This window comes from Poecilia formosa, unplaced genomic scaffold (assembly GCF_000485575.1).
Source record: "Poecilia formosa unplaced genomic scaffold, Poecilia_formosa-5.1.2 Scaffold138, whole genome shotgun sequence".
NCBI classification, from domain to species: domain Eukaryota; kingdom Metazoa; phylum Chordata; class Actinopteri; order Cyprinodontiformes; family Poeciliidae; genus Poecilia; species Poecilia formosa.
Window position 1 is genome coordinate 1,273,016 of NW_006800077.1, and position 26,934 is coordinate 1,299,949.

Below are 26,934 nucleotides of genomic sequence, written 5' to 3' on the forward strand. Positions count from 1 at the left end.
GAGGGGGAGGGGCAGCGCTACGCCACTCGGTGTTCCCAGTTGTGAGAGAAAACTCTTTTGCACTCTTTCTGGTTTCTCATTAAAAGGCCTTCCAACCACAGAAACTCTATGTTGAAGAACTTATTTTGACCCTATAAACTGAAGAAGAAAAGCATGAAAAACAGTCTTAGGCATAGCAGAGTAACACTGATAGTTGTTTTTTATTGTTTAATCACACATATGACGATCCAGCTACACTAACAAACATAGGTTCTTCTCAGAATGGTAGCTTCTAAATAACTTCAGACTGTAATGAGAAGGAAAAGTTCTATGCTGTGATTTAGGTTGGTTCTCGCCTATTAAACAGCATTGTTATTCACGCAATATACCCAATTTGGTTAGCAGACGGCCTGTTTCTTTTACCAGACCAGTTAGAATGATTTATGGTTGGTATTTGTCTCTAAACCTATTAAAGCTGTTTCTTGTTTCCTGCTGAAAGAGGCCACTTTACAGCAGGCAATATTGTTTTCAACAGCTAAAGCTCCTTCTGGACATTCAGCTTCCTGTAATAGAAATAAGGACGTGCTGCTTATAAATTCCCTGAAGAAAACCTGAATTGTTCTCATTTTAAGTATCTGCTCTGAAAATGATGTCTTTACTTACAGATGTTAACCTGAGATTCTGTTTAGTTCTTTGATGCATTACATAGACTATTTTATTTTCCACGCTGGTAAAGATGTGTTGTTGCAGCAGCATAATATCTCACACTAAAATGTTTAGGAAAATCCTAACTTTGATTTGAGTAGATTTATTCAGTGGTTAATATTGCATGTTATGAAATAATTCATATTAGCATTCCTTTTAATCCCATTTTGCAACATCCTCATTAGTTAGAACATAGAGAGAGATCATCTGTCTTGGTTTGGCCATATGTTTTGGATACTTACCCTTAGGAAAGATCAAATGATGGTCCACTTTTCAGAATGCTGGCAGAATCCCCCCAGTTTCTCTTTAAAATGTCCTGTTTTTTACTTAAAAAAAAAACAAAAACTATTTTTATTAGACTTTAAGAGCCATTGTAAGAAAAATTGTCTCACAGCAACACAGATCCTCCACTATGCTTGGCAGTGGACATAAAGGTGCTTTTTCTCACATTTATACGTTCCACTTGGAGTGTTGGTTGCTTATTCTTTCTCTAATCTGACTACAGCACACCGTTCCAGTTAAAGTCCGATTAGAGTCCAGAAAACTCCAAAAGAGTATGACAGTTAGTTTTTAATCAGGTTGTCACGTACAGCAGATAGGGTCCGATGTTTGTTGGGTGAGTTCTTACCTCCCTGTACTTGGCCATCACCGCTTTGGGTGGTGGCAAGATAAATACCGGTCCTGGTCCAGCCGAGTGACCAGCAGCTGTCTTTTGTAATACAATAATAACACCTCAGTGTAACAGAAAATCATGTATTACTGTTTTAAGGTTCCTAAAAGCTCTGACCACCCTAAAAAAACCAACCAGTAATTTAAAGGGATTGTTAAAAGGGATTAAATGTTGAATTTCTTTATAACTCGGTTTGAGATTATTCTATCAGAAGTATTTAATGCATTTTATATATATTTTTTTTTATTATGGGCTGTCTGTGTCCACTGTATAGACTAGGCTTTAATAACAATGTGATATATAAATCCTAAATTCTCTCACTATTTTTACTTTGTTTAAATGGACGAGCTGGGAGGTCATCGTCATTGTCTTGTTAGTCAGGGTGGAATCTCGCGGTGACTGCTGCAAGCAACAGCTGTCGAACCTCATTACTTGGCTGATTTCATAAGACCCGGCTTCATCACCTCCGCGACATTCCTAACTCGGCGGATAGGAGCTGAACATTAGCCCGGCTCCCAGAGCGACCTTTACCGCTCCCCGTCGCCCGGTCAACATTTGATCTCTGAACTTTCACCCTGTCTGTCGACTGCTGTTTTTTTTTTTTTCTCCACATTTCTTTTTTTCCTCTAACTTTTAACCCACATGTTAGAGCTCTGTAATTACGACTGTCACTCACGCAGCATCCATCGGGATCTTGTTTTCGTTCGGTTTTTCTTTCGCTCAAAATCTACTCAGAGTCACGAACAGAGCAGAAAAAAAATCTATTGAAATGATCTCCCAGTTTGGTTTGTTGAAGGTCAGCCTGGAACATGAGCCAGCATCTCTGGTAAATGGGGAACACATATTTGTATGTGTGTGCATGTGTGTGTGTGAAAGAGAGGGCGGGGGGGGGGAGAGTGAAAATGCTTTTCACAGGTCTTGGCTCTCAGTTTGTCACTGGAAGACGACTGTTAGGGTTGGATGCCGTGTAATTCTCTTAGAGTGAGATTGTTTGTGTTACCTCAGCTGTACTGTAGCTGTTAACACCCGTGTTGCTCCTTTTCGTGTCGGCTGTGACTGTTCGTTTGATAGGCCGGTAATGGCCGCTGTATGTGATCACAACAATTGTCTTCCAGATCAGATATAAATCTTCCTCCAGTTCTTTACCTCCCACTCTTCAGCCTGACCTGCGAAATCGCTGGCATGATGAAAAAAATTACACGACTTAATAGAACAGTGGAGCCTTTCTTTGACAGCAACATTGACTTGCTCTGGTATTCTTATTTTATTTTTGTTCTTTTGGTTCATCGTGATTCAGCGTTTTAGATCATTGTTCCGCTTCTTGTTTTAGTTTAGCTAAAACACATCAGGGCTTAAAATAATCTGGTGAAAGTTCAGTTTCTCTTTGAACCCTTAAACATGTCCGTATTTGTCATGTTGCAGCCACCTTCTACATATTTTATTGGTAATTTATGTGATAGACATAAACAGGAATGCTACACGTCTGGTGTACATTTGCATTAAGCTTTCCTGAGCCAACACTTTGTAGAGGAACCTTTTGCTGCAGTCTCTGCATTCTCTGGCTGTTGGTTTATGGTTCTGTCCTCAAGCCACCTTCAGCCTTTTACTGCTTTTCTTCCAGGATCAACCCATATTTAGTCCCATCCATCTTTCCATCGATGCTGACCAACATCCCCACATCATAATGCTGCTACCACCACCGTTTGCTGTTTATCAAACTCCCAAATTGAGACCCTTGGACTTTTTTTTTTTTTTCTATGCCGCTTTCCCAAAAAGCCAAAGTCTGTGGAGTGCATGTCCAATAGTTTCTAAGTTGACAAATTCAAGATTTGATTGTTTTACTGATACACTTCTTGCACTGCCTGTTCATTTTGGTGGATGGCATTGAACATTTTAAATACATGTCAGTCTTTCCATTTCAGATAGCATCTTTAAAGTCATTAAAATAGTGGGGGAAATGGTCATTCCTGGTGCTTAACTGCAGTTGAGTGAGCAAACATGTGCTACACAATAGTAATCATGCCCAGAGAAGAGCTAGCTGCTCGACCGTGTCCAGGTTAAAAATGGAGTGATTTTTTTTTTCTGTTTTGGGATTCTTTGAAACCTTGATGTGTTTCTCAGATTTTTCCTCAGTTTTCTTAGTCACTGCTTTGTAGAGTAAGAGGGAGAAGTGGAGGGAGGAATGAACATAAGCTGGAAGGACTCAAAGGGGGGCGGGAGGAGTGGGCGCTGAATGAACCCCAGCCGGATTGTAATAGCGGGGTCGATGCTCTGGCCAATTTAGCCGGCTCTCTAACTCAGCCCTGCTCAACACTCAACACACGCAACGCCAACAATTACTGATAAAGAGAAACAGAAAGACGGAGCGCTGCAAGAAGGTGATGCGGCTGAGAGGATAGGGGTTTGAAGAGAGGATTTTAGATTGGAAGGGCAATTGAAAACACAACGTGACAGAGAAAAATCAAACACCTTAACCAGCCCATGGACGAGAAGGAAAATGCGTTTTCAGGATAAAACTTTCCGAACATTTAGAGGCACTTCGTGAAGGTTTTGGAAGCACAGTGGCCCCGTTCTCTCTCCCAGGATTAATTACCGGGTGTCAGTCACAGCCGACGGCTCTCCCACGCTCCCACTGGTGCATTCAGAGAGAGCGACAGGTACCGCCAAAGGTGCTGTGTCTGTGGGCATGCGTGTGCGTGCGGATGTGTGATGAAACGAGAAATTCTGACATGATGTTTAAGACTTTATAGAGTCATGAAAGTTACACAACAGTGTTGCCATGTGTGCCATAGCAACAAACAATCTCTGTGATATGAATAAACACATCCCTACCAGTTTGCTCCCTGATTATAAGTTCCAAGCTTCTTCGCTGTTACGTTTCTGCACTGAGTTTTAACACATCCCTTCATTTATTCTGTCATTGACTTATTCAGTAGAGGATGAAGGAGTAAATGTTTGTTAATCACAGAAAAACACATTGGGACAGTGGGACGGTTTCTGTTGGAAACATCGTATGGAAGCCCCATGTGCAACTTGTTCTCATTGTCTGAGGCGCTTATGGGGGAAATGAGGTGAAAGAGTAACAGAGGGAAGGAGAGTCGGGAGCAGCAGACAAAAAAGGGGTCGCTCTGTCACAGTTTTTAATGGGAATTTATTAATAGACTTTCATTGTAGGCTGCAGTTGTGAGAGGGGAAATTGAATGTTGCTAATATTAACGGTCTACATCCTTCCATCTTACAGCTTGTGCAGCCGCTCTTCTCGGTCTATTTCCTGTTCCTCCTTGCTGTAATCCTTCCATCCATTCAGAGCTGCTCCTTTCAAGTTGCTAAGGCTCATTTCTTCTATTTAGACAAACAGACAGTGTTTGTCTTCTCCTTCTGTGCGTTTTCATCTCAATCTTCTCAGCTTTTCGCTCCATATTGCGCGCTCACCAGAAACACAATCGCAAAAATGTTGACATGATAGACGATTAACGTCCGTACATCTAGAGAATATTCTCTAAAAGTACATTTCTAAGATGTTGCTTCATGGATGAAGGCTTTCTCCTTTCATGCGACAAAACTTCATCATTAACGCCATCGATGATTATTCTTTTTCCAGTCATGCTTTTGTGAAGAGTTAATACGTCTTTTGTAATTTTACGAGACTGCTCAAATGTACGGTTTGGACTTTTAGACGGTGTCTGTACGTGCTCATCTGAACTTTGTGTCATTTGTTCTGTGTGAAATAGCTCAAGTTCAGTCAGATTGCATTTACAATTCAAGGATGTGAAAACCTTTACGAGACCTGTGCTCATAGGCCTATAAAGGCTAATTGAATATCTGCAACACTTAAATCAATAACTGTAGAAACCACCTAAGGCTTCTGTAATTTAAAAATAATTGATAAATGTTATGTGCAAGAAAAAGATTCAACTTGGGAAACTAATGCAGCCTACAGAGTGAATACAGGAACTGAACTGTAAACCCATAACAGATGGGGTTCCTCCTAAATTTTAGTGTTCCTCCCTGGAGGTAAGGAAACAAGTAGATGGTGCCAAATGATATCAAAATCTAGAAGGAACTCGCCTCCTTTTGCACCTTAACCTGCCTAATCTCTACACACTTTGCACTTTGCCTCATTTCCAGTTTTTGTTATATACAGCAGGGTTGAATAGATTTACTACTTAATGCTTATCCCAGGTTTCTACCTCTGCTGAACGAGAATGTTGTTTTTCTAGAACTAAAACAAGTCACTGTTTTCAGCGACTGAACGCGAGTGTGAACTCTTCTCCCTAAAAAGGAGCTCCTCTTCCCGCACTTCCTGTCCTCTCCTCCGCTCCCAGTGTCTCTGTGAAATCACTCATCGCCGCGCCGCTCCTCCAAAAATAACACTGATAATTAATTTCCGTTGTGAAACGATTCATCAGCGAACTGACTAGCTTTCATATTTCACCCCGCATCGATCCCGAGCTCACTCGCGTGCGCTTCATTGGTTAAAGGGAGCGCGAGTCATCCAGGGAAAACGGAGGCAGAGGCAGACGGAGAAAGGCAGAGCGAAGTCAATTACGGCTGTTTGATAGTGCTGAGGAAAAAAAAAAAAAGAAACAGAAAACAAAACGCATTACTCACAACAGAGCTGACATGTAAAGTGGAAGTGATGAGCTGGAGAGTTTGCATCACTTAGAAACACTGTAGCTGTTTTTTACGAGGCTCAAACGCCACGTAGGCTTTTCATTAGAGTGTCAACTTTGACTTTGTCTAAAGTCACGGAGCAGGAGCAAAACCAAATAAATCCCAGGGACTCGCCGCCTTTCAGCTTTCGGATCTGAACAGGGCTCTGCTGCCCTATTGGATTTCAGTTAACATTCTAAACTAACTGAGGGGAAACTGGATCTTCTCCAGCTGTAATGGACAGGACATTAAAAGGGAATTCAAGAAGCCTGAGCTCCCATTAAAGGGACAACCCTGTCAATTATGCATTTACATCTCGGCCATATGTATATGTGTGGAGAGAATTGACTGACAAACCCAGAGGGGAATGAGATCTCTGAAGTCTTTACTGAAAGATATAACCGTTTTAATCTCCTAATCTCATCCACTGTTGATTCACAAGTTATTCTTCTCTCCCGCTGTTGCCAACGTGATTTCTATCCCTCCCCAGGCCCTCCGACCGCACCCCTCCACCTCATCTCGAATGTGAATGAGACCTCGGTAAACCTGGAGTGGAGCCCCCCTCGGAGCTCTGGGGGCCGCCAGGACCTGACGTACAACGTTGTGTGTAAGCGCTGCGGGCCCGACGGCCGCCGCTGCCAGCCCTGCGGCAACGGCGTTCACTTCAGCCCTCAGCAGCTGAGCCTGAAGGGGACCAGGGTGTCCATCAACGAGCTGCAGGCGCACACCAACTACACCTTCGAGGTGTGGGCGGTGAACGGCGTCTCGCCTCAGAGCCCGGGGCCGGAGCAGGCGGTGTCTGTGACCGTCACCACCAACCAGGCTGGTAAGAGGAGCAGTGATTGGCTGATTGTGGGCGACACAACACACAGAGTGTGCCTGGTTTCTGTTAAAGGAATTTGCAAAAAGATGATTGTGATTGGTAGGGTTTATTAAAAGTATGGTTTTCCCTATGGAAGAAAATGCAATATTAAAAAACATTTCTTTGTAAAGATAGAAATGAGTAATTAGGGATTTAACTCAACACCTTTCAGGTTATCAGTACCTCTGGTAAATATGTGCAAAACCCCACTATTTAAAACTTATATTGCTTTTATTTGAACACAAAGAATATTTGTAATAATAAATAATTATTTATTTATTATAATTATTATTTATTATTTATCACTTAATTTATTTATTTTTTTAACAAATGACCATATTCTGTAAATTAAGAGCAACTAAAACATTTTTATTTTTAATTTTAAGTTGATCAGTGTTGAGGAGCTTTTATTTGTTATCCAAAACTTCCTGCTTCCCTGAAGAATAAATATGACGTTACTTAGTGGGTAATGGTTCAGCGGCACTCTGCAAAAGTGGGAAAGACAAGAGAACATACCAATTTAAGTAAGGCAGCTGTCTGTTGGTCTTTATATGCAATGAAATGACTACAAGATGATAGTGCACCTTTCCAAAAGTATTCATACTTCTTGATTTTTATTCACATTTTATGATGTTACAACTGTAAACTTCACAGAATTACATGTGAAAGTCTGAGATGAAGCACCATCTAATTGTTAAGTGGAAATATAATGATTCATTTGGTTTTCATTAATTTTACAAAAACATTAAATAAAAAAAGTTTGGAATACATTTGTTCTCAGCCCGACCTGAAGCACTGCTATGTAGAATCTCCTCCGACTTTTCCTGCCATCACTCGAGCAAATGTTTTGGGGTACAGTGGACCCTCGCCTGTTCATGGATTTTAGTAAGGAAGGTAGCTCCTGTGGGAAACCCTTTTTTTGTTTGTTTGTTTGTTTATATTCATGGGAAAGCTCTGTTAGTATTCAAAAGTAAAATGCAAGCTTGGGAAGCTGAAATAACAAGTCTCCACGCTGCATGGCACGCAATTGTGTGGCATTTGCAAAACAACCAATCCAGGACCGCCATTTATTTTTCTTGCACACAGCCTAACTTTTGGTTGTCTGTTGAAAAGGAAGGATTGGATGATATATGGCCTTTCCCGGTTATCATAAAAAAACATATGTTGGTTATTTATGGTTCCTATATTTTAAACAAGGCCATTAGTTCATCTTTGTTCCAAGCAGGGACGCAGCATTGGCTCACTCTGCAGCCGACCCTGCCAAGTCATTGGTTGTTTCCATGGGCCACCGCTGAGCGAGCAACGTTCCCTGCCTGGCCACACCTATGAAAATTTTCTGGTTCTGCCACTGCTTTATAGACAAAAAAAAAAAAAACCTGCAGTTTTATTACCAACATGATGTTCTCTCAATTGACAATGTTTTGTAATTAATGTAGGTCTGCTTCATGCAAACCCCAAAATCCACAGAGGTTTTTTTTTTTTTTTTTTGTGGCTTTTCTGTGTGCGAGTGTGTTATAGAATTGAGAAGCTGTCAGAGTCTTGCTTATTTTTATTTTTGCTTTCATGGTGACAATCTGCATGTGAAAATGTGTTTCCTGAAGTGGTGAGTAGCTTCGGCGGCACCCGGGTGATTACTGTGGGCTGATAGACTAAGCAGTTGGAAATGATTTTCTGCAGTATTTGACTGAAATTTTGCATAATTAGGCTTCAGAATCCTAGGCTGAACATAGGGGCACTGGGCTATATTTAGCTGTGGTGCTAATGAATTAGATGACTTCTATTGATCTGTAGGATTCATTACAAATGTTTGTGTATTTGCGTAAGTGTTTCTAGTTATTCCTGTAGAATAAAGCTATGAATACAGAGCTAAAGAGGAGTCCTTCAGCCTGAGGATGCATTCAGGGCCTTCTGTTGTTTTGTCATTTAGTCATTCTGTTACCTGTTGTTGTGCAAATGGATTTTTACAGCCTTTGATCTTTCCTCTTTGTCTCCGTTGCCAACCATTACCTTGGCTTGCTTTACTACTCTGTTCTTGGGTGGCGAACTCAGGGCCTTTTTGTGTCTTTTTTTATTTATTTCTAATTTCCCTCCATGGGAAAAGTGAGTGCCTCCAATAGAGCCTGGTTCAGCAATTTAAGGACACAGTGGCTTGATTTATCAGATGGGATCCAGAAGACAGCGTTGAATGGATGTGCAGCTTGTGGGAAGAGCAGCGAGTCCTGCCAGACAAGCATATGTGGGAGCCGTAATGGAGCGTACCCTAGAGTCCAGGGTCGAATGCACGTACTAGCATGTCAGTTTGGTCACACGGATTCCCCGTTGTGCCAAAAAAGCTCCTAAATGAGCTCTTTCAGACACAAATTCATACAAAGACACAGCAACACACAAAAACACACACCGAGCAGTGTCCCCCTGAGGTTGCTGGAGGCTAATCTCCTGACTCGACGCTGTAAGATATGGATGATGTTGCCTTTGGCTCCTCGCTTGTGCATATTTCATAAGAGTTCGAAGCTGCAGCTGGAAGCTCTGTCTGTGTGTTTGGTGTGTATTTGTTGAAAGGTGGACGTGCAACATCGAAATTTGGAGCCTACCCAAGTTACAGAAGAAACCTGCTGGGCCCCATAAGCTCTTAAATTTATGTAGAACAAGTCTGCAAACGCAGCAGTTGTATAAAACCTTGAAGGTTGTTTAAAACGGAGGCTATAACAATTAAACACTTTCATAGTTGTTGATACCTGTTGGCAAAGTGAGATCTGTTTTCAAAATGCTTTTAGCATGTGTGCTGCTAGGCTAACTCGCTAAAGCTATGTTTGAGACTCTTATTTTGAAGTAAAAAGGGAAGTCATTCTTGAGTTGTCCTGTTCAGGTGACAAAGTTGGCTAGTAGAGATATTCCCTAACGACATTCAGTGATAAAAGAGTGAAAGACAGAATATAAAAATCTTTTGTCAGAACAGTATCGCCAAAGGATCGTTTCACCGTTTGAAAATATTTCATCATTTCGAGTTCAAAATCTAAAGAAATTCTTTACAACACAGTTTGAGATTCACCAAATCTTTTTTTTTTCTTTAGAAAACATGCAAATTGAGTTTTTACAAAGCAGAAAATCCCTGGAATTAAAGATGCGTGTACCAGTATCCATAGAGCAGTCAAACCTGAGCTAGAATGTTTTGCACAAACTACATTCCTTTAAAAACACATTGTGATTTAAATTCAAATTCTAAAATACTTTATTGATCTCAAAGCAAAATTAAATCATTTCTGTTACTGTTATTTTGCCTTTGCATATTCATGTGGACAGTGAAAACACCTTTAACATATTAAATATATCAACCCAACCTCTAACATGACCTATAACTCCAAACACATCATGCACATTATACATAACAAAAATGGCAGATGACGTTCGTCTTATAATGTATTAATGCACCAGTTGTGCTTTGTTTTATTGTTCTTGGTTTTTTTTTGTGTGTGTGTGTGTGTGTGTGTATGGAAGCTTTATGCACATGTTCCATACTCCATGTTTAGCTGTATTTACAAAATAGCATTTTGGCCCATTTTGTGTTTCTGTGTTGAATAAAATCATTTCTGGAAATGGTCCCGTTTGGAAGCAGGTAATTTTGAAACCAAAACCCATTGTAGAAAACACTCTTCTGTGTGGACTGGTCCTAACTCTGATCTGGTCTGTATAACGTCACCCCAACAATGTTATTAATGATGCTTCAGTTTTTTATATTTGATTAATTGATTGATTGATTTTTTTATGCGTATTGAAACCACATGCAGATCAACAAAACAAAATATTAAACTCTGTCTGCACCAGTTCCGATGGACTTAGCTGGAAGTTTGCCCCTGAAAGAATTTCAGCCTAGGGCCTCATGCTGCCTTGGCTCAGTCGTGTCTCTATTGCTAAAGATGAACAATGTCTCCATCCATGTGCATCTTGTAATTTATGTGCTCATAAAAGTGAAGGGCTCAAGACTGATTGGATTTCTTCCTTCTACTACTCAGTAGGGGCTTTGGTAGTTCTGGTTTCAGCCTCTGTAATCCACCCAGTGATCTGCTGCCCCTCTCACCCAATTGGCTTTGCCTCATCCAGACATTGTGGATCACAGTTATTATGATGGATTTATTGGGATTTATATGTGCTGTGGAAAAGACACCCACGCCACCGCCTTCCTATAAAGGTTTAGGTTTCAGCTGGAAAAGAAAAAGCTTGGAAAGAGTGGGATCTCCTGTGGATTTGCAGAACGGTGGACTGGAAGAAGGTGCAGCCAATCTAGTCGAATGGAGTCGTAGATCTGTGATCAAGCTTGGATTTGTGTTGGAGGAGGTCAGATTCCGCGTGTCGCCATGAACAATTCCCCTGTCGTAAATCAAGCAGGATGTAACCCTTTCACTCAAACTGCATGGAGAACGGGAGGGGTCAGGGGGGGCCGTCTGCGCTTTGAACTGACCCCTGGCTGTAAATGAACGCTTTTTCCTGCTTTATGAGATCAAGCACTCTATGTGTGAGGGAAAAAAAAGGAACAGAAAGAGTCAGGGAGAGACATGTTTATGTCTTAATACAAAATACTTGGCAGGCTGAGGTGCCTAAAAGTGAATTAGTACATGTGTGTGTGGGCAAGTCTTTCGGCCCACATGGACGAGAGTTTCCATCTCCACCAGTGCACCGGACAGACGTACATGTGGAAATGTGTTTTGGGAGGTGAAAGCAGACTCTATTCGTGCAGGATCGGAGCAGAGGGGAGGGGGAAGCGCTGCAAGCAGCAGCGGGCTTCTCTGCTCGCTAAAAAACGGCTCCCTGCTTGACTATTTCTCTTCGTTGGCAGTGAAATTGAGCGACTCGAATCTGGCGACCGGGCTCCAATCTGGCGGCCACATGTACAGCTTTGGCTGCGTGTGTCTTTTCATGTTGAACTGCTGTTATTGCAAATGCTCGGGTTCACCGCAGTTGCTCCGAGCAGGGCAAATACTTTGCATCAAACACAACTGCAAAGACAAACTCGTTCACGTAACAAGCCAAGACAAAACCTCAAAACCATAAAAAAAAAAAAAGGACAGCTTTTCATTCAGATTCCTTTGGGAAGGTGTTCACACAAATCACACCCCAACTCAATGCACCTCTGTCAGGATTTTAGTCATTATTTTACGTTCATGGGTGGTCTGTATGAGTAATGATGCCCTTTTTTTGTTGCAGGTGTGTGCGTGCGCGTGTGTGTGTGGGTGTTTGTCTGTAGTGCTAGTGTTCCAATCCTGAAATGAGATGTGAATATTCATTATGTCTAACACTTATTATTAAACTGCCTCCGTTTGCCCACGCTTCCAGGAGGCTGTAACAAATTGCAGCCTTGGCCCACATATGTAAATTCACCTACTGGGTGCTTTAAAGTCTTATGTGGTCCTTCTGAAACACAGTCACAGGTAAAATGTTTATTCAAATTCACAGTCCTAGTCAGATGTTTACAAACATTGGGTTTTTTAAGGTATAAAAGACCCAATAATGTGTTGGTAAGGATGCAAGTTCAATGAATAAAAAACAAGAATTTGGTTTTATTGTGGGCTTTCTTAAATCTACACAGGATAGAAATTGAACGTTTGTATTTAAACTGTGGAGTAATTTTCATGTTTGAATACTCAACTGTGTCCAGGTCTCAGCGTTCTAGCTGATGAATTGATCTGAAGTTGAAAAATGAAGATGTTGTCTTCATTATTCCATCCATTTTGAGGAAATCACCAGTATCACTGGCAGAAAAAAACCCCCAACCTGACATTGCCACTACCATTCCTGACAGGTGGTAGAGCGTCCCCAGATTTGGTCGCCTCACCTCGACTAATCCAAAGATACTTCTTGTCACTGGGGTCAGAAAGTTCAGTCTTTGTCTCCTGTGATCATGAAACCTTATTCTGGAAAGGATTTGCCTCATCAATAAGAGCAGCTGCAAACTTCTGGAGAGCATAGAGGTGCTGATTTTGGATCTGGATGTAGCATTTCAGTCCATGCTGATGCTTCAACAGCTTCAACGTTGACAATGATGATTTCCTTCTTACAATTTCCAGTTCATGGCTTCCTTGCCTTAGTAGTTCTTTAGCTGATCCAGAACTTCCTGTCATCTAAGAGTAACATTTTGGGTCAGATGAGACTTAGACACAAATGAGTGTTTCAGGAGAACCATGATCTCAGGCAGATGTTGGAAGACTTAGATTAAGCTTCCCCAAGTCTTCTCAAAGCCCCGACCTTAACCCTGTTAAATATTTGTAGAGTAAATGTTTGAAAAGTTGGGGTTGTGCCAGAACAGTCTGTTTCAATGAACCCCACCAATTGTGCTAAGCAGCCTGGACAAATATCCAGTTAGATTTAGGCCAGAAGCATTTTTATGAAAAGTGTGTGGAAGTATGTTTGTAGGAATCAATATGTAAGTAGGCTTGTGCATGTTTGAGCATAATTTTGACCCTGTCTGAATTTTAGAAAATTTTAAATATGCTAAAACTTGTGCAACCAATTCTAGTTTAGAATATTTCTAAGGTTGAATAATCTATTAAAAGGCCAAAACTAATGTGACATTTATATCCGTTTTGACCATAATTGTGTCTGTGTAGATGTTTTGTACAAGACTTCACAATAATTCAAATCTGACCTTATATCTCTTTCCTCTTCTGACATCTAATCTGTCTAATTCATCTCAACATGCTATAAAATTTAACCTTGATAGATTATTTTGTTTGCATCTGATCTGCAAAGTCAGATGAGGAGCCTGGAAGGGAAACCACTCAGGAAATCACTCATCTTTATCTTCACATTGGTCAGGGGAAAAATAAAAAGTGCAACAAGAGCAGCGGAACACAATTACGTCGCCATATCTGTCATCTTTGGAGGAAAGATTGATGCTGGGATGATCTTTGGGGAATTAAGCCCCCCGACCTCTCAGGTGTTTCCTTTCTGATTCAGTGGATTCTCGGTCAGCCCCATGAGGGCCTTTAAATTGCCTCTCGCTGCCGGGTAAGATTGATTGGGAGGGATACAAATGGCCGCCATCTAATTGTTTAACAGAGACGCCACACATTAGGCCAACAGGATGACACAACCTCGGGTTAATCCTTTTACCAAGTGATGTCTGCAATTCCATCCCTCTCCATCTCCATCAAGACGCCCACCCACCCCAAACCGTCTGCCTGACTCCTTCCCTCCTCCTGCTGCTGCTTCTTCAGCTCAATGAAACCCAATCCATGGCTGGTGCTTGAATTCCAGGCCCGTTTGAACTCAATCCCTGACTAAAAGCAGGGGGTTTGTTAGGCTTAACTTGAAGGTTCTCCTCCCTGGAGTCCCCAGTCAAAGTGATGAGAATGTATATAGTGTCATAGATAATCCAATCATAATCGGTGGATCGGGGTCCCCTCATTAATCATCCCACTGTAATTTCTTAAAAGGCAGATGGTCTGGAATGAGTAAGGTTACAGTAATCGCAGAGGGGCAGAGGTCGAAGATTCCCTCCGTTTGGACCCTGAAGAACAGATGTCCGACATGAGGTTACCTGGGGGTTTGTGGACATGTTTTTGTTTTAGCTGCTGTGGAAAAATAAATTAGTTTTCCTCGATAGTGCTGGAGACGTTTTCTTCTTTTTCTCACTGCAGATCATCTGTCATTCCTTCTTGTCTGATTCCAACTGAGTCCTTAAGAGTTCCTCTCGCTTTCAACACTATCTCTCCCATAGCCCTAAATTCTCCTTTGTAACAATGAGAGTGTGCATAACCCAATTTTGGCCCTGTCACACCTCCTGAAGATAAAGGTGTGATTTGTGTGCCGGTGATGCGCCGAGGGGAGGGAACAAGTGTAGGCCGTAATCTGTGCTTTAACCTTCACGTGTTAAAGGCATCTATGCACAGACAGCGCTGCTGTTTGAAATATGGCCTCATTATCAGCTGCAGCAGAAAGAGCTTAAGATAAGATCACACACTGGAGCTTTAATGAAAACCAATTGATTTTCTCTGTTTAAAGCCGAGAAAAAAACATGAAGGTGTTGAGCTCATTTAACTTCATTCAGTCTCTTTGTAGCTATGCAGGTTTTCTCAGGGTGACCTGGCAATCTGCAATGAATGAAGTTAGGAAAGTGTCTGAGGCGGTTTCATTGAATCACACCATTAGATCAGAAATACACTCCAACTTTGGCAATTCATGTGTTGCACGTCCAGTTCTGACTGGAAGTCAAATTCAGGGAGGCATTAAAACAATTGCATCATTGTCTGGCCCTGAACTTTGACTTTCTCAGCAGGAGAAATATAATAAGATTAAAAAGTGTTGTGCAAAGTAGACTTAAAGGGATAGATAAGACTTTTTTGTGTGTGTTTCTGTCAATTTATCATGAGTAATAAATTCCTCATCTGTAGTAAGTAGATGTCCTGTGAGATTGTTGAGAAGTTAAGAAGTCCTTTGCTGATTTTAGAGATTTAAAACTCAAGTGAAAATGTTTATATCCATAGGAAACTGTTGTCAAGGCTGTTGCAGTTTTATCAGTCAAAAACCAACCATGCTAACGTGGTAAAGTTAATTTGACGGACGCTAACGGCTGTATCAATCTGCCTGATCATCTGTGACTCATCAATCTACTCTAAATCTGCCATCTACTCTAAACAGTGGAGCAAATTGATTTCTCGTCAGGCTGTCATTTGTGCGGCGGTGTCAATGACAGAACATTCCTGTGTTTCTGTTGTTCTCATTCTGTAGCCAGGGGAGACTTTCTCATGAGCTCTCAAACAGGTGATGCAATTTACGTCCTACGCTCATGTGTGCAAATGCAAATACTGCTAAGCAGAAATAGCAACAAACTTAAATACAATTTCTTGCAAAAGCTGTAATGGCCACTATAGAATATTTTCACATTGACTTGTTTTAAATAGCTGATTGTGCAAATCTATCTGATTATTGGTGTGCTGGGATCATTCCAAAGCAACTTAAAGAGACTTAGAGTCTTTTCAGACTTAGAGAGGCCTGACAAGTAGCAGCTTATGAGGTAGCTCGACACAACTGGCTCCCTCGGCCAACATGACCTTTTTTGTAGGAACATTAACTCTCGTTGGTCAAGAAACCACTGACGGACTAAGCGTGTTTTCACATATGAGGTGTTTAGTTTATTTAAAATAAACTCTGGTTCACATATCCTCTTATTTCAGTTTGTTTATGTACTAGGGGGCAGACAGAAATAGCCGTACTGAGACTGTTTGCAGCAGGTGGTCATGGTACGGTTCCAAACAGACTCTAGAGCCCTTTGCTTATGTTTGATTCAGAACAGCTACCGGGTGTACATGGCCAGGAAAACCCAAATGTTTTCCCAAAGCCAACTGTGTTGTATTGTGCCGTACAGTAAACAAACTAATAAACAAAGCATCTTTTTTGTAAGGAATAAAAATCAATTAGGTTTACTTGTCAAACCATTTTTTGATTAAATATTGAGAGAACCAAACTAATGACATGATGAAGTTCCTTGTGTTTTCTATGAACTCAGAGCGCAACATGTTTCCACCCCAGACACATCTTACCTGTAAACAGGTTGCATATTCTATATGTTTTATTTTTATATATAGAATATGTGATATATATATATATATATTTTTTTTTTACATATTGGGTTTCTTTTATATGTGAAAAGAAACCCAACTATTTAAAAGTTAACCTCATCAACTTACTAGAACAAAAGTAAAACTACATGTGACAAACGCACAAAACACCGTTTGTGTTTTAGCGTAAAAGCAATACCTGTTATGGGTTTTCACAATATTTGACAGTGTGATGTTTTTATATTTTCATGACGTAAAGCACTTTGAATTGCATTGTTGCTGAAGTGTGCTATACAAATAAACTTGATTGACTGATACATTTTCTACTACTTTTTCTCCAAAATGCTCTCATAATAACTTTGCTAAACTAGTCAAAAATAGTAAACTATACTTCTTTTTTCTCTGTCTTTAATCAGCCCCTTCTCCAGTAACGTCCATCCAGGCAAAGGACATCACCAGACACACCATCTCACTGGCCTGGCAGCCACCAGAGAGGTCCAACGGTGTCATCCTGGAGTATGAGGTCAAGTATTACGAGAAGGTAAGTGGTGCTTATGAGATCGAAGGTCACAGATCGAAGTTTCAAAAAAGCAACTTTTGAGTAACTGATTGTCTCTTTGCCATTCTCAGGACCAGAACGAAAGAAGCTATCGTATCATTAAAACATCGTCCAGAAGCACGGACATCAAGGGCCTCACCCCTCTCACCTCTTATGTGTTCCATGTGCGTGCTCGGACTGCCGCTGGCTACGGTGAATTTAGCGGACCCTTTGAGTTCATGACTAACTCCGGTGAGTCTCATAACAGCACAGCCTCTCCTCAACTTGTCTTGATGACATCACTGTCACAGAGCAGAACAGGCAGGACGCCATGCCAGAGTTGCCACATCATTTTATGAACAATCTCACATTGATAGCATCTTTTATGAGGTTTTCTCCTCATCATATCAGAGTGATTAATCACAACCTGTTGTCTATAAAACATAAATTATGCTGCTCCCCAGAACCTGACTGGCAACTTATGTCTCAGCATCTGGGCCAGCCACGGTTCAGGCTGGAGGTTTTAAGATAGCGGGACCTAGTAACCTTATTGCCAGCTACAGTTCAGAACTTGGCATCAGCTTCTCAGATTGCACCGACCTGGCTGCTGTATCACCCGTTACAGCGTTCCTCAGTACAGCCACATAACTGGTTAGTCACGGAAAGTTATTTTTGAATTTTTGAGATTCCGGTTTCTGTAGATGTTTTAACGGAAAGATGTTGATGCTCTGAATATAACGTCAGCTTTTTAGCATTTTATATCTATTTACACAATGTTCTCTCAGTCTCGGTGCCATGAAGCCGTTACAGAAAACTCAGTGTTGTTGAAAACACAGTCGTCATTCTGTTGTAGATTTTCTACTGGGCTCTGCAATACTTTTGTAAACAGAGGAGTTTGTGGGTCTCCTGGAGGATTTCCCTCCTTGTCAGTTCTTACCCAGATTTCATTCCCACATGTTGCCATATTGTCTCTTCCATATCACTTAAACAGCCGACTTCATACTGATGTTTAGGCAGGGCAAATCTCTGTCTTGTAGTAAGTCATTTTTTATCGATGTAGATAAAATATCGTGAAAAAATACTCATATATGTCACTTAATATCATTTTTTTATGTTTGCAGATTGTATATTACATTTTATAGTGTTTTTTGTTGTTGCTTTGAAACGGCATAGTCAAGTTAACTCTCATGAACTAAGACAGATTATGCTCCTTGAACAAAGCCAAAGATGGATTTCTGCTGGTGAATGCTGCATTTTCTGGAGTCACAAAAATACATTTCCTGACAGAGAACTATGGGCAGATTATAGATCATAACTTTAAGGAATCAGTTATCAAAGTACTTTGGGAGGTGAAGAAACTGCAAATGGATGGAAAGGTGGAGGGATGAATGACCCGCATCTGTTTGTCGTTCCCACACATCGAGGCGAGCATTTATTGACATTTATTAAATGCCTAATAAATATGTAATATGGCATTTTTTTTAAAAAAGTTGATTGATTTTTAGGACTAAGAAACTGATGATTTCATTATGCTCTAAATCAGCACTTAAAGTGGTTACATTTGCTTGCACTTCTCTGTACGACTATAAAATCAGTTTGACTTTGCTGCTGTTTTACCAAAGTGAGCCTTTTATTCCAGTAACTCTGCGTACTCAGTCCAACCAAATAACTGTCTATTATTCCCTAACATTCACCGTCACCTTGTAAAATTCATTGCATGTACATTAAATTAAAGTGACAGAGGTGCACTAAAAGACCCAGGTGTCCTCTTTGTGATGCAGAGGCACAGCGGCGCATGATAATGACACGGTCAAGCACACATCCTAATGGGTCATCATTGTCTCCCAATGAAGCATGCGGAGCAGCCAATTTTGCGGGGAGGACTGTAAAATGGAGGCAGGGGGAACAAACACTGTGCTGCATAGGGGAGGATGTAGGAGGAGATCAGTTACTTTGACAAACACACAATGCACAGCAGCTCTTTGATGCGCGGCAGCTCGGTCAAGCATAATGATGTTGACTTTTCTCTTTGTCTCCCTCTAACATTCCTCACTTTCTACTTCTCTTTTCTTTCCCTTCTTTCCACTCCCTTCAAATCCTTTTCGCCGCAGTCCCAGCTCCCATTATAGGCGACGGGGCAAACTCCACCGTGCTGCTGGTGTCTGTGGTGGGCAGCGTGGTCCTTCTGATTATCCTCATCAGCGCTTTCGTCATCAGCCGAAGGTGAGTGTCGTCCCCTTCTTCCCCTCCGCTATCCCTCCTGCTTTCTGTCTCCTCCTCATTCCCTGCAGCTGAGGGATGTCTTCCTCGGGGGTCGGAAAAAGCAGCTGTCAGGAAAGTCATTCACAAATATGCGCACATCCGCACCGTCAGGCAGCTTGTAGAACTGGCTCACGTCAGATGAGTGATGACTTGCCACACCGGAGACGTGATTGACAGCCCCGACAGCTGAAGAGATGCAATCAGCGACCCCTCACTCCCTGTCTCCTGCATCCATCCCCCAACTCCTCTCCTTCCTTGTTGTCCGTCCCCCCCCCCAACTCCCTCTATCTCCCTTATAGCTGCGGCAATCACGGCTGCTGGTTATTTTCCCCTGCTGCGGTTTTCTGTCCGCCAGGAAAATAATAAAAATATAAGAATGACACAGAGACAAATAGAAGTGAGAAAGAAAAAGAAAAAGGAAGAGCAACAGGAGGGACAATGAGATAAACGGGCAAGAATACAGAGAGAGTTAGATGGAGAGGCATCAGGTGGATTTGCAGTGACCCAATCTCAGAGTGTTAACCGGGCAGCAGGACAAAGCGCCGTCACACAGATGGGATTACATGCAGATGGGCTGTCTCACCTCAGGGTGTTAACCACACTCCCAACGTGTGTGTGTTTGTGTATTGAAGGTGTAAATGTGTGTATTCTTATGCAGGAAGAAAAAAAAAAGTTGTGCATGTGTGACTATAGAGAGGAAATATAAGTGTCACGTGTGTTGATTCCTGCCTTTGTGTGCCTTAATATGGACACTAGATCATTGCTTGCATGTGTGTGTTGGTGTTGAGAATGATGATGACTGAAAGGGGCAGTTGGTTGTGTGTGTGTGTGTGTGTGTGTGTGTGTGTGTGTGTGTGTGTCCTCTTTTTTTTCCATGTGATTGCCTCTCTCTCTCTCTCTCCAGCCAAGCAGGTGGTTCTCTCGGCCCTTTTTTATATGCATGCGATGGCCGCTGTCATTGTGCTGCTGTGGCCAGCCTGTGATTGTAGGGAGGGACTGCAATCACGTTGCCGTTTACCATCATTGCACAACCATTGCTCGGGGACAATGTCTCACACATGTGGTCATTCCCACCACTGACCTGTGCATCAATATGAACACAGATGTCAGGCGTCCGGAGGGATTTTTAGAGCATTTTCTTTTTGTCGTCCCTTTTTCAAGTCCTTCAAGCTGTTCCATCTTTAATGTTCTTCCAGATCAGTTCCAGCCGAATATCACTATCAATCCTGTAAAAAACAAAAAGTACACCTTTTAATAATGATGCTCTGCCTGGTAACCCGAACAGGACAACTGACTGTGCTAAAAATCCAACTTTCAGTTATTGGTAAATGCAAGAAGGTAACCTCAGAATACAGAAGACTGAAAGATAGGTGTTTTCATTATCAGTATGGTGTTCAAACGTACCTTCATAGGAAGCAAAAAGATCTAAGCTAGGTTTATAGCTGACACATTGAACAGGGCACAAGGCTTCCTGCCAAATGGGCCGTCCTCTCCGCTGGCCTCGCTTACTGTTGCGGCACCGGGTCGGGTACCTCTGAACTTAAAAGCACGACTATAACTCAGCCTTATCTGGACTTCATTCAGACTGCAAGAGAGTCAGACTTTGACAGATAACAGGACGGCTAAGCAGAGCATAGCAAATAGCTCTGTTTTCTCTTTTCAAACGTTGAACCTCTATTATTTATGGAACATACAGGACTGGAAGTCTGTAGCTTTTTGGAATCTAAATGTTGTGGCAAAGATCTAAGTTATTTAGGGAGCATCACAAAATGCTCCCTTCTTTACTCATAATATAAACACACTGGAAAAGCTAAAAACAAAAAACTATTTTAATGCTAGTTTTATACCTACATACATTATTATTTAGGTCAAAGATTTACAAAAACGGTGATCGAAAATCTGCTACATATTCTAATTGCTATATCTCTAACAATGATAGAAAATGTTTATATGTTACCAATATGCATTTACTTTGTCACTTCTGTGTGATTTTCAAGTTGTCAATACATATTTTAACCACTGCATAAATCAATTTGATCTAACAAAAAAAAATAATAATTATTATAATCTTGACTTTCTTTGCAAATAAAAAAAACTGCAAGGTTTATATTAAATCATAAAGAGATTCAGGTAAGACTTAAACCTGCAGTCATATTCAATACATTTGAAAATATGTTTCGGTGAGGATTGTCTGTCAGATTGCTTTTTGAAAATAACCTTTAAGCAGATGTTAAATATAGTCTTCATTAAGCCCAAAATCCTGTATTAAAATGTTTTATTGGTCTGATGTAATATTATAATTTATTGTTTTGATTTGTCAGAAGATCATCAGAAATAGCAGAAACAAAGGCTTCAAAACATCAGTCTTTATAGAATTTATTTATATAATGTGCTTCACTTAATGAATTGATTTATTGAAATATATTCTATTTCTTTGAATATTAATCTGTATTGTTTATAGTATTCTCACAGAACATCAACCTAGGGTGAAAATGCTGTGGTTTACAGTATTTAGGCAAAGGTTTAAAACAAATAATCTTTTGTTTCCGATAATCAAATTAAGGCCAAAATTAGGCCTTTTTTTTAATTGGAAAACAAAATAAATAAAATTAGATTTACCTCATGCTCACTTGCGTGTTTATGTAGTGTAGCAAAAACTGTCAGGCATTCTGCCTTGCTTATAGTTTCTTCCAGGCTAACTGAGACACGTTGACTTCTAGTCTGACTGTAACTCTGAATATCAGATATATTGTGACATATTTTGAAAACCTAACATGACTGATTGTCCTGTTTTCCTTTTTGTCCCCAGAAGGAGTAAATACAGCAAGGCCAAGCAGGACTCTGACGAAGAGAAGCACTTACACCAAGGTAACTCATAGTTCGCCGTCCACCTACGCGCTCTGTAATTGAAAACCATTAGTGCTGTCAGGTGTGCTCATGTGCATGCACTCTAAACCGCAAACGAGTCCCATAAAATGGGGAGAAAAACAAACTATTTGGAAGTTAATGTACTTGCTTGCTAACATGTTTCAAACACCTCATTATCAAGTCATCAGCGTTGTTATTTGCGTGCCAGAAGAATTTCAAGTTAATGAGCTCCATCTTCATCAGAGTCCGCCACTATGACATGAAAAGCAATAGAGTCACAGTGTGAAGTGAGGTATGGAGGGAAGTGAGGAGGAAAAGGAGGAGGAGGAGAGGATCCAGAGAGGAAGGCAGTGTAGCCTGCAGCGTGATGGAAATAAAGAACAGATGGAGGGTGGAGAGCAGAGTTGCCTAAATGGATGAACCTCACCCTTTCTTTCTCTGTTTTTGCTTCTTTCCCTTCCATCCTTTCTTTTCTCAGGAGTCAGGATATACGTTGACCCCTTTACCTACGAGGACCCGAATCAAGCCGTCCGCGAGTTTGCCAAAGAGATTGACGCTTCCTGTATCAAGATCGAGAAAGTTATTGGTATCGGTAAGGAAAATAAAAGCTTCGTTTGGACTCTTTAAATGCTTTTTAGAGCAATATCACAACAATGCTAGAAGACATTTGTTATACCTTAAGAGAAGTCACGAGGCAGTAAAAAAAAAAAAAAAAATCAACACAAGCTAAATATTCTGTCTGCGCTATTCCTGTGGCCAGAGAAAAGTCATCCAATGACAAAATAATAAAGCGAAAGAATCAATATCCATTTCCTCTTCTTTTTCTGCTCCAATGGATAAGAGAACGAGGAGGCCAAAAGGGGATTAAAAAGACCCTGATCAATGTTAAAAGTGGAACCCTTCAAACCTGCACACGCACACACATACACATAGACACAAACACGTTTTGATTTGATTTATGGTATCTTGAATCAGAACGTTCATTTATCATTGCGCCACATCTTGAATGCAGCCTGTGTGTTCTCAGGAGAATTTGGTGAAGTCTGCAGCGGTCGCTTGAAAATGCCTGGCAAGAGGGAGATCTGCGTGGCCATAAAGACGCTGAAAGCTGGCTACACCGACAAGCAGAGGAGGGACTTCCTGTCGGAGGCCAGCATCATGGGCCAGTTTGACCACCCCAACATCATTCACCTGGAGGGTGTGGTCACCAAATGTACGTTCAGTATGTAGCTGTTTCCTTCTTCTAGCATTAAAATAGGACTCAGATGGGTGGGAGGGATTGTAATGAAACTCAGCTCCCACACTCGCAACATTTACACACACACACACACACACAGTTACTGTTATATCATTATTAGAGGCACAGAAAGGTCATTCATTTCTGCTGTCTCCAGTAAAAAAAAATCTAACAATAAATCATAATAAATTACATATTTCAGGGAAGGGAAGGTGTTCATGGGGACTAACCAGTCTCTGGCACCAGCCAATGGTGTACATTTCTGTGCTGATATTTGACAGCATGTACAATAATTGAGTATATGCAGTGCCTTGCAAATGTTGCAGTAGCCTTTTAAATTCTTCACATTTTGTTTCTTACAAGCTCAAACTTAACAGCTAACTGATTACTGCGATGTCGTCCATCAAATCCAACAAGCTGGGCAAGAGTAACATTAATTAGAGAGGCAGCCATTGTTGAGATGAAGCAGAAGAAGCCCTGATAGCAGTTTGCTAAAACCCATGTAGAAAACGCAGCAAACATGGAAGGAAGTGCTCTGATGAGGTTAGACCAAAATTAAACATTTTGGCCTACATGAAAAATGCTACGTGTGGCAGGAAACCAACGCTACACCTCACTTTGAAAACTGGGTCCTCACCATGACACTTGATGCTGGCAGCATCTTGGATTTCTTTAGTAGGGACACAGAAGCTAGTCAGAAGTGATGCTAAGATGGATGGAGCAAAGTACAGGACAATCCTGGCAGAAAACCAGTTAGTACGACAAGCACCTAGAGATATAGTGGGATTGTTTAGATCCGATTTGGTTTACATCATGTCTAAATTCAACTAGGCATCTGTGACAACACTTGAAAATGTCCCCAAATGTTTTCTGTCCAATCTTTCTAAGATTGAGCTTCTTAGCACAAAATACAAAAAGCCTCTAGCAGCAGAGCTGGTACAACCCTCAAAGACTTGCAGCCGCAATTGCAAGGAAAGGTGGCTCTGCAAACTGTTGGCATAGGGGGTTAAACACAATTTATCTCTTCAAATCATGCGTCATTTTTCTTGCTGTTTTGTACTGATTTATGTTGGTTTATCAAATGAAGGCCCACTAAAATGCATTGTTGTTTGTGGTTTAACATGATAAATGTGAGGGGGGAAAATACAGAGGTGTGAACACTTTCGGAAGACACAATATATGTGTGCTGTATGGTAGAGGTAGGTTTTGTCCATATGGATTGGGTCCTGCTTTGGGGAGGGGGAGGCAGTGTTAGAGGTAGCTGGGCATTAGGATGGGGGTGTGTTGGGGGGCTAATGGGTCCAGGAACAGGCCCTTCAGCACAGCTCCAGACTCATTAATCATGGTGTCAGCTGTAAATGTGTTTGGGGTTAGGGAGTGATACCCTATCCTTCTCTATCTGCTTCTGCATGGTCACAGAACACCGGCCAAATTTCTCTCCCTCTGCCCTTGGCACTCTCCTCCTCTCTCTACTTCCCCATCAACCCCTTGTCCCCTTTCACACCTTCTCTTCATGGTATTTGTGAAGCTATAGGTGAGTGCGTGTGCAAGCATGTATGGAAGTCTTTTTGGCGGTTACCATAGCTGATGGCCGGCCTGGCGTAGATGGATGGAGTGTCTGAATGCATTGCGACACAACAGCCCAGCCATATCTTAGCTAGATAACGCTGTCTCTACCCCTGTCATACTTGTTCGCCTTCACACACGCACGGCAATGGTGACATGCACAAACACAAGCACACTCTTTGTCCTGCTGGAGCTGAAAGTGCACAGTGGCACAGGCAGAATTACTTATCACCTATCACACCGCTCACCACGCAGAATGACCTCTCAGACCCAGACAAAGGGAGAAAGACAAAGTAAAGGGGGATAAGAGGGACGAAGGAGAAGAAGCTGCAGAGGAGTGGTGGCCAAGAAAGGTGCAAACAGTTGCAGAGAGGGATAGGCAGGGAAGTAGTTAGGAGCTGAGAAAAGAGAGAAAGCAAAGAATGCAGGAGTGGACAGTGGTGGGACTACTAAACCGGCTGAGAGATGAAGAAGAAGCAGATGGTTTGCATGGCAGTGACAAAGGCCGACTCGAACGCCGAGGCAAAGAGAACATCCGATAACTCCCACTCTCTCCACCCATACTTTTGAGAGCTTGATACAAGGTTTGGGCAAATGAGTCCTTCACACTCGAGAGTGTCAGTGGAATCTATTAAAAACCCATTATTTGAATTGTATTCCACTCTCCATTACAATCAAGTTAAAAGGAATTCTCAATTTGGCCTCAGTTTGCTGGCATGTCCAACTGAGCCAATTAAGGCTTATTAATAATGGAGGAACTCCAAATAGGCACTAAACTCCATAAATGTGCAAAGATCTGTCACTGAAGACTGCTGGCTGTAGTCCACAATCCTGAAGCATGTGTATACTTAGTGTTTCTATCATGTCAGTGTGTAATTAAAATCTAGCCTCCATTAGAGCTTGAAATCAGATGTGATATGTTTCAAGGCTGATTTACATAAAGTTGGAGAATGCTAATTTCCAACCGATCTGCTCTTAAAAGCAGATTGTGGCGAGGTGCAGGCGTTAGAGAGCCAGCAACTCCCCCAGCGTTGCACCCCCTGTTGCGTTTTCCCCAAACTCCACGGTTTTGTTGGCAGGTGATAATCGGCCCTCTGATGCAGCCCCTCGCCCAGAGTTCATTGCCAAAGGCGGCAGGGCGTATTCAGTAAACAAGGAATTAGCATGCAAATGGGCTGGAGGGAAGAGGGCGGGGCTGGGAAGGCGAGAGTTTAAGGTCGCAGGTCAGACGCTCCTCAGAGTTTATTGCGCAGCTGTCAATCACCGGCAGCCCCAGGCCAGGGGCTTGCAACAAAGAGAACAAAGATGGCCGACAAAGAGGACCCCCACTTCTCCTCCAACTTTAGTTCCACTTCCTCTTTCTGGGCATCACTGGAGTCCCCCATAATTAAGAGAGTGCCAATCATGCAGTGTGTAAGGGGCTGACTGACGGCCTCTTGGTGTGGCTGGAAGCCTGCTTTGGGGCCGAAGAACTTCACCTTGAAGACCCTCGTTTCCAGTTGCTCATCTGGCTTTCTGCTCCTTTTCGCATTCTGTTGGGTCACAGAACTTGTCCAAGCAGCAAGATTTAGTCAGGGTTTTTCTTCAAATAAATAAGCTTTTTATAGTGCGTTGATATCTCCTCAACTTTTTTTTTTTTTTTTTTTTTTTTTACATTTTGTCACTGTACAATGACAAACCTCAATTATCTTAGTGGGATTTTATGCGCTAGACCAGGGGTGTCAAACTCAATTTCACCGAGGGCCACTGCAGCATATTGGCCACCCTCAACGGGCCACATTGACGGTACAAATCAGGAGTGCATCCCTGCTAAAACACCCCAGACAAAAGGTTGATTCAGTTCTGTAGAGGCTTATAATGAGTCAATGGTCCAGGTGTGTTAAGAGAAGGAATGCATCTAAAGTTGCAGATGGTAGCTCTGGAAAACTAGACTTGGGCAGCCCTAGCACAAATGTATGAAAATACAATGTTAAAAATAAATTAAACACCTCATATTGTTAAATAACTGATTTTATGTATTGATGTTTTAAATATTGCATGTCA

The 26,934-nt window shown here is 41.6% G+C and overlaps 1 protein-coding gene across 4 annotated transcripts in view; it reads left to right on the plus strand.

Moving 5' to 3' along the window:
- epha4l (eph receptor A4, like) overlaps positions 1-26,934 on the plus strand; it is a 68,761-nt gene that overhangs the window by 27,755 nt on the left and 14,072 nt on the right. The window contains exons 5-11 of one of the 4 annotated variants that reach the window (XM_016676644.1): positions 6,498-6,833; positions 16,837-16,961; positions 17,051-17,210; positions 19,070-19,181; positions 22,030-22,088; positions 22,567-22,680; positions 23,101-23,310. In XM_016676644.1, the coding sequence (XP_016532130.1) occupies positions 6,498-6,833; positions 16,837-16,961; positions 17,051-17,210; positions 19,070-19,181; positions 22,030-22,088; positions 22,567-22,680; positions 23,101-23,310 (1,116 nt within the window). The remainder of the gene's footprint in view (positions 1-6,497; positions 6,834-16,836; positions 16,962-17,050; positions 17,211-19,069; positions 19,182-22,029; positions 22,089-22,566; positions 22,681-23,100; positions 23,311-26,934) is intronic. The other 3 variants (XM_016676645.1, XM_016676646.1, XM_007562600.2) reach the window with 3 other exon arrangements.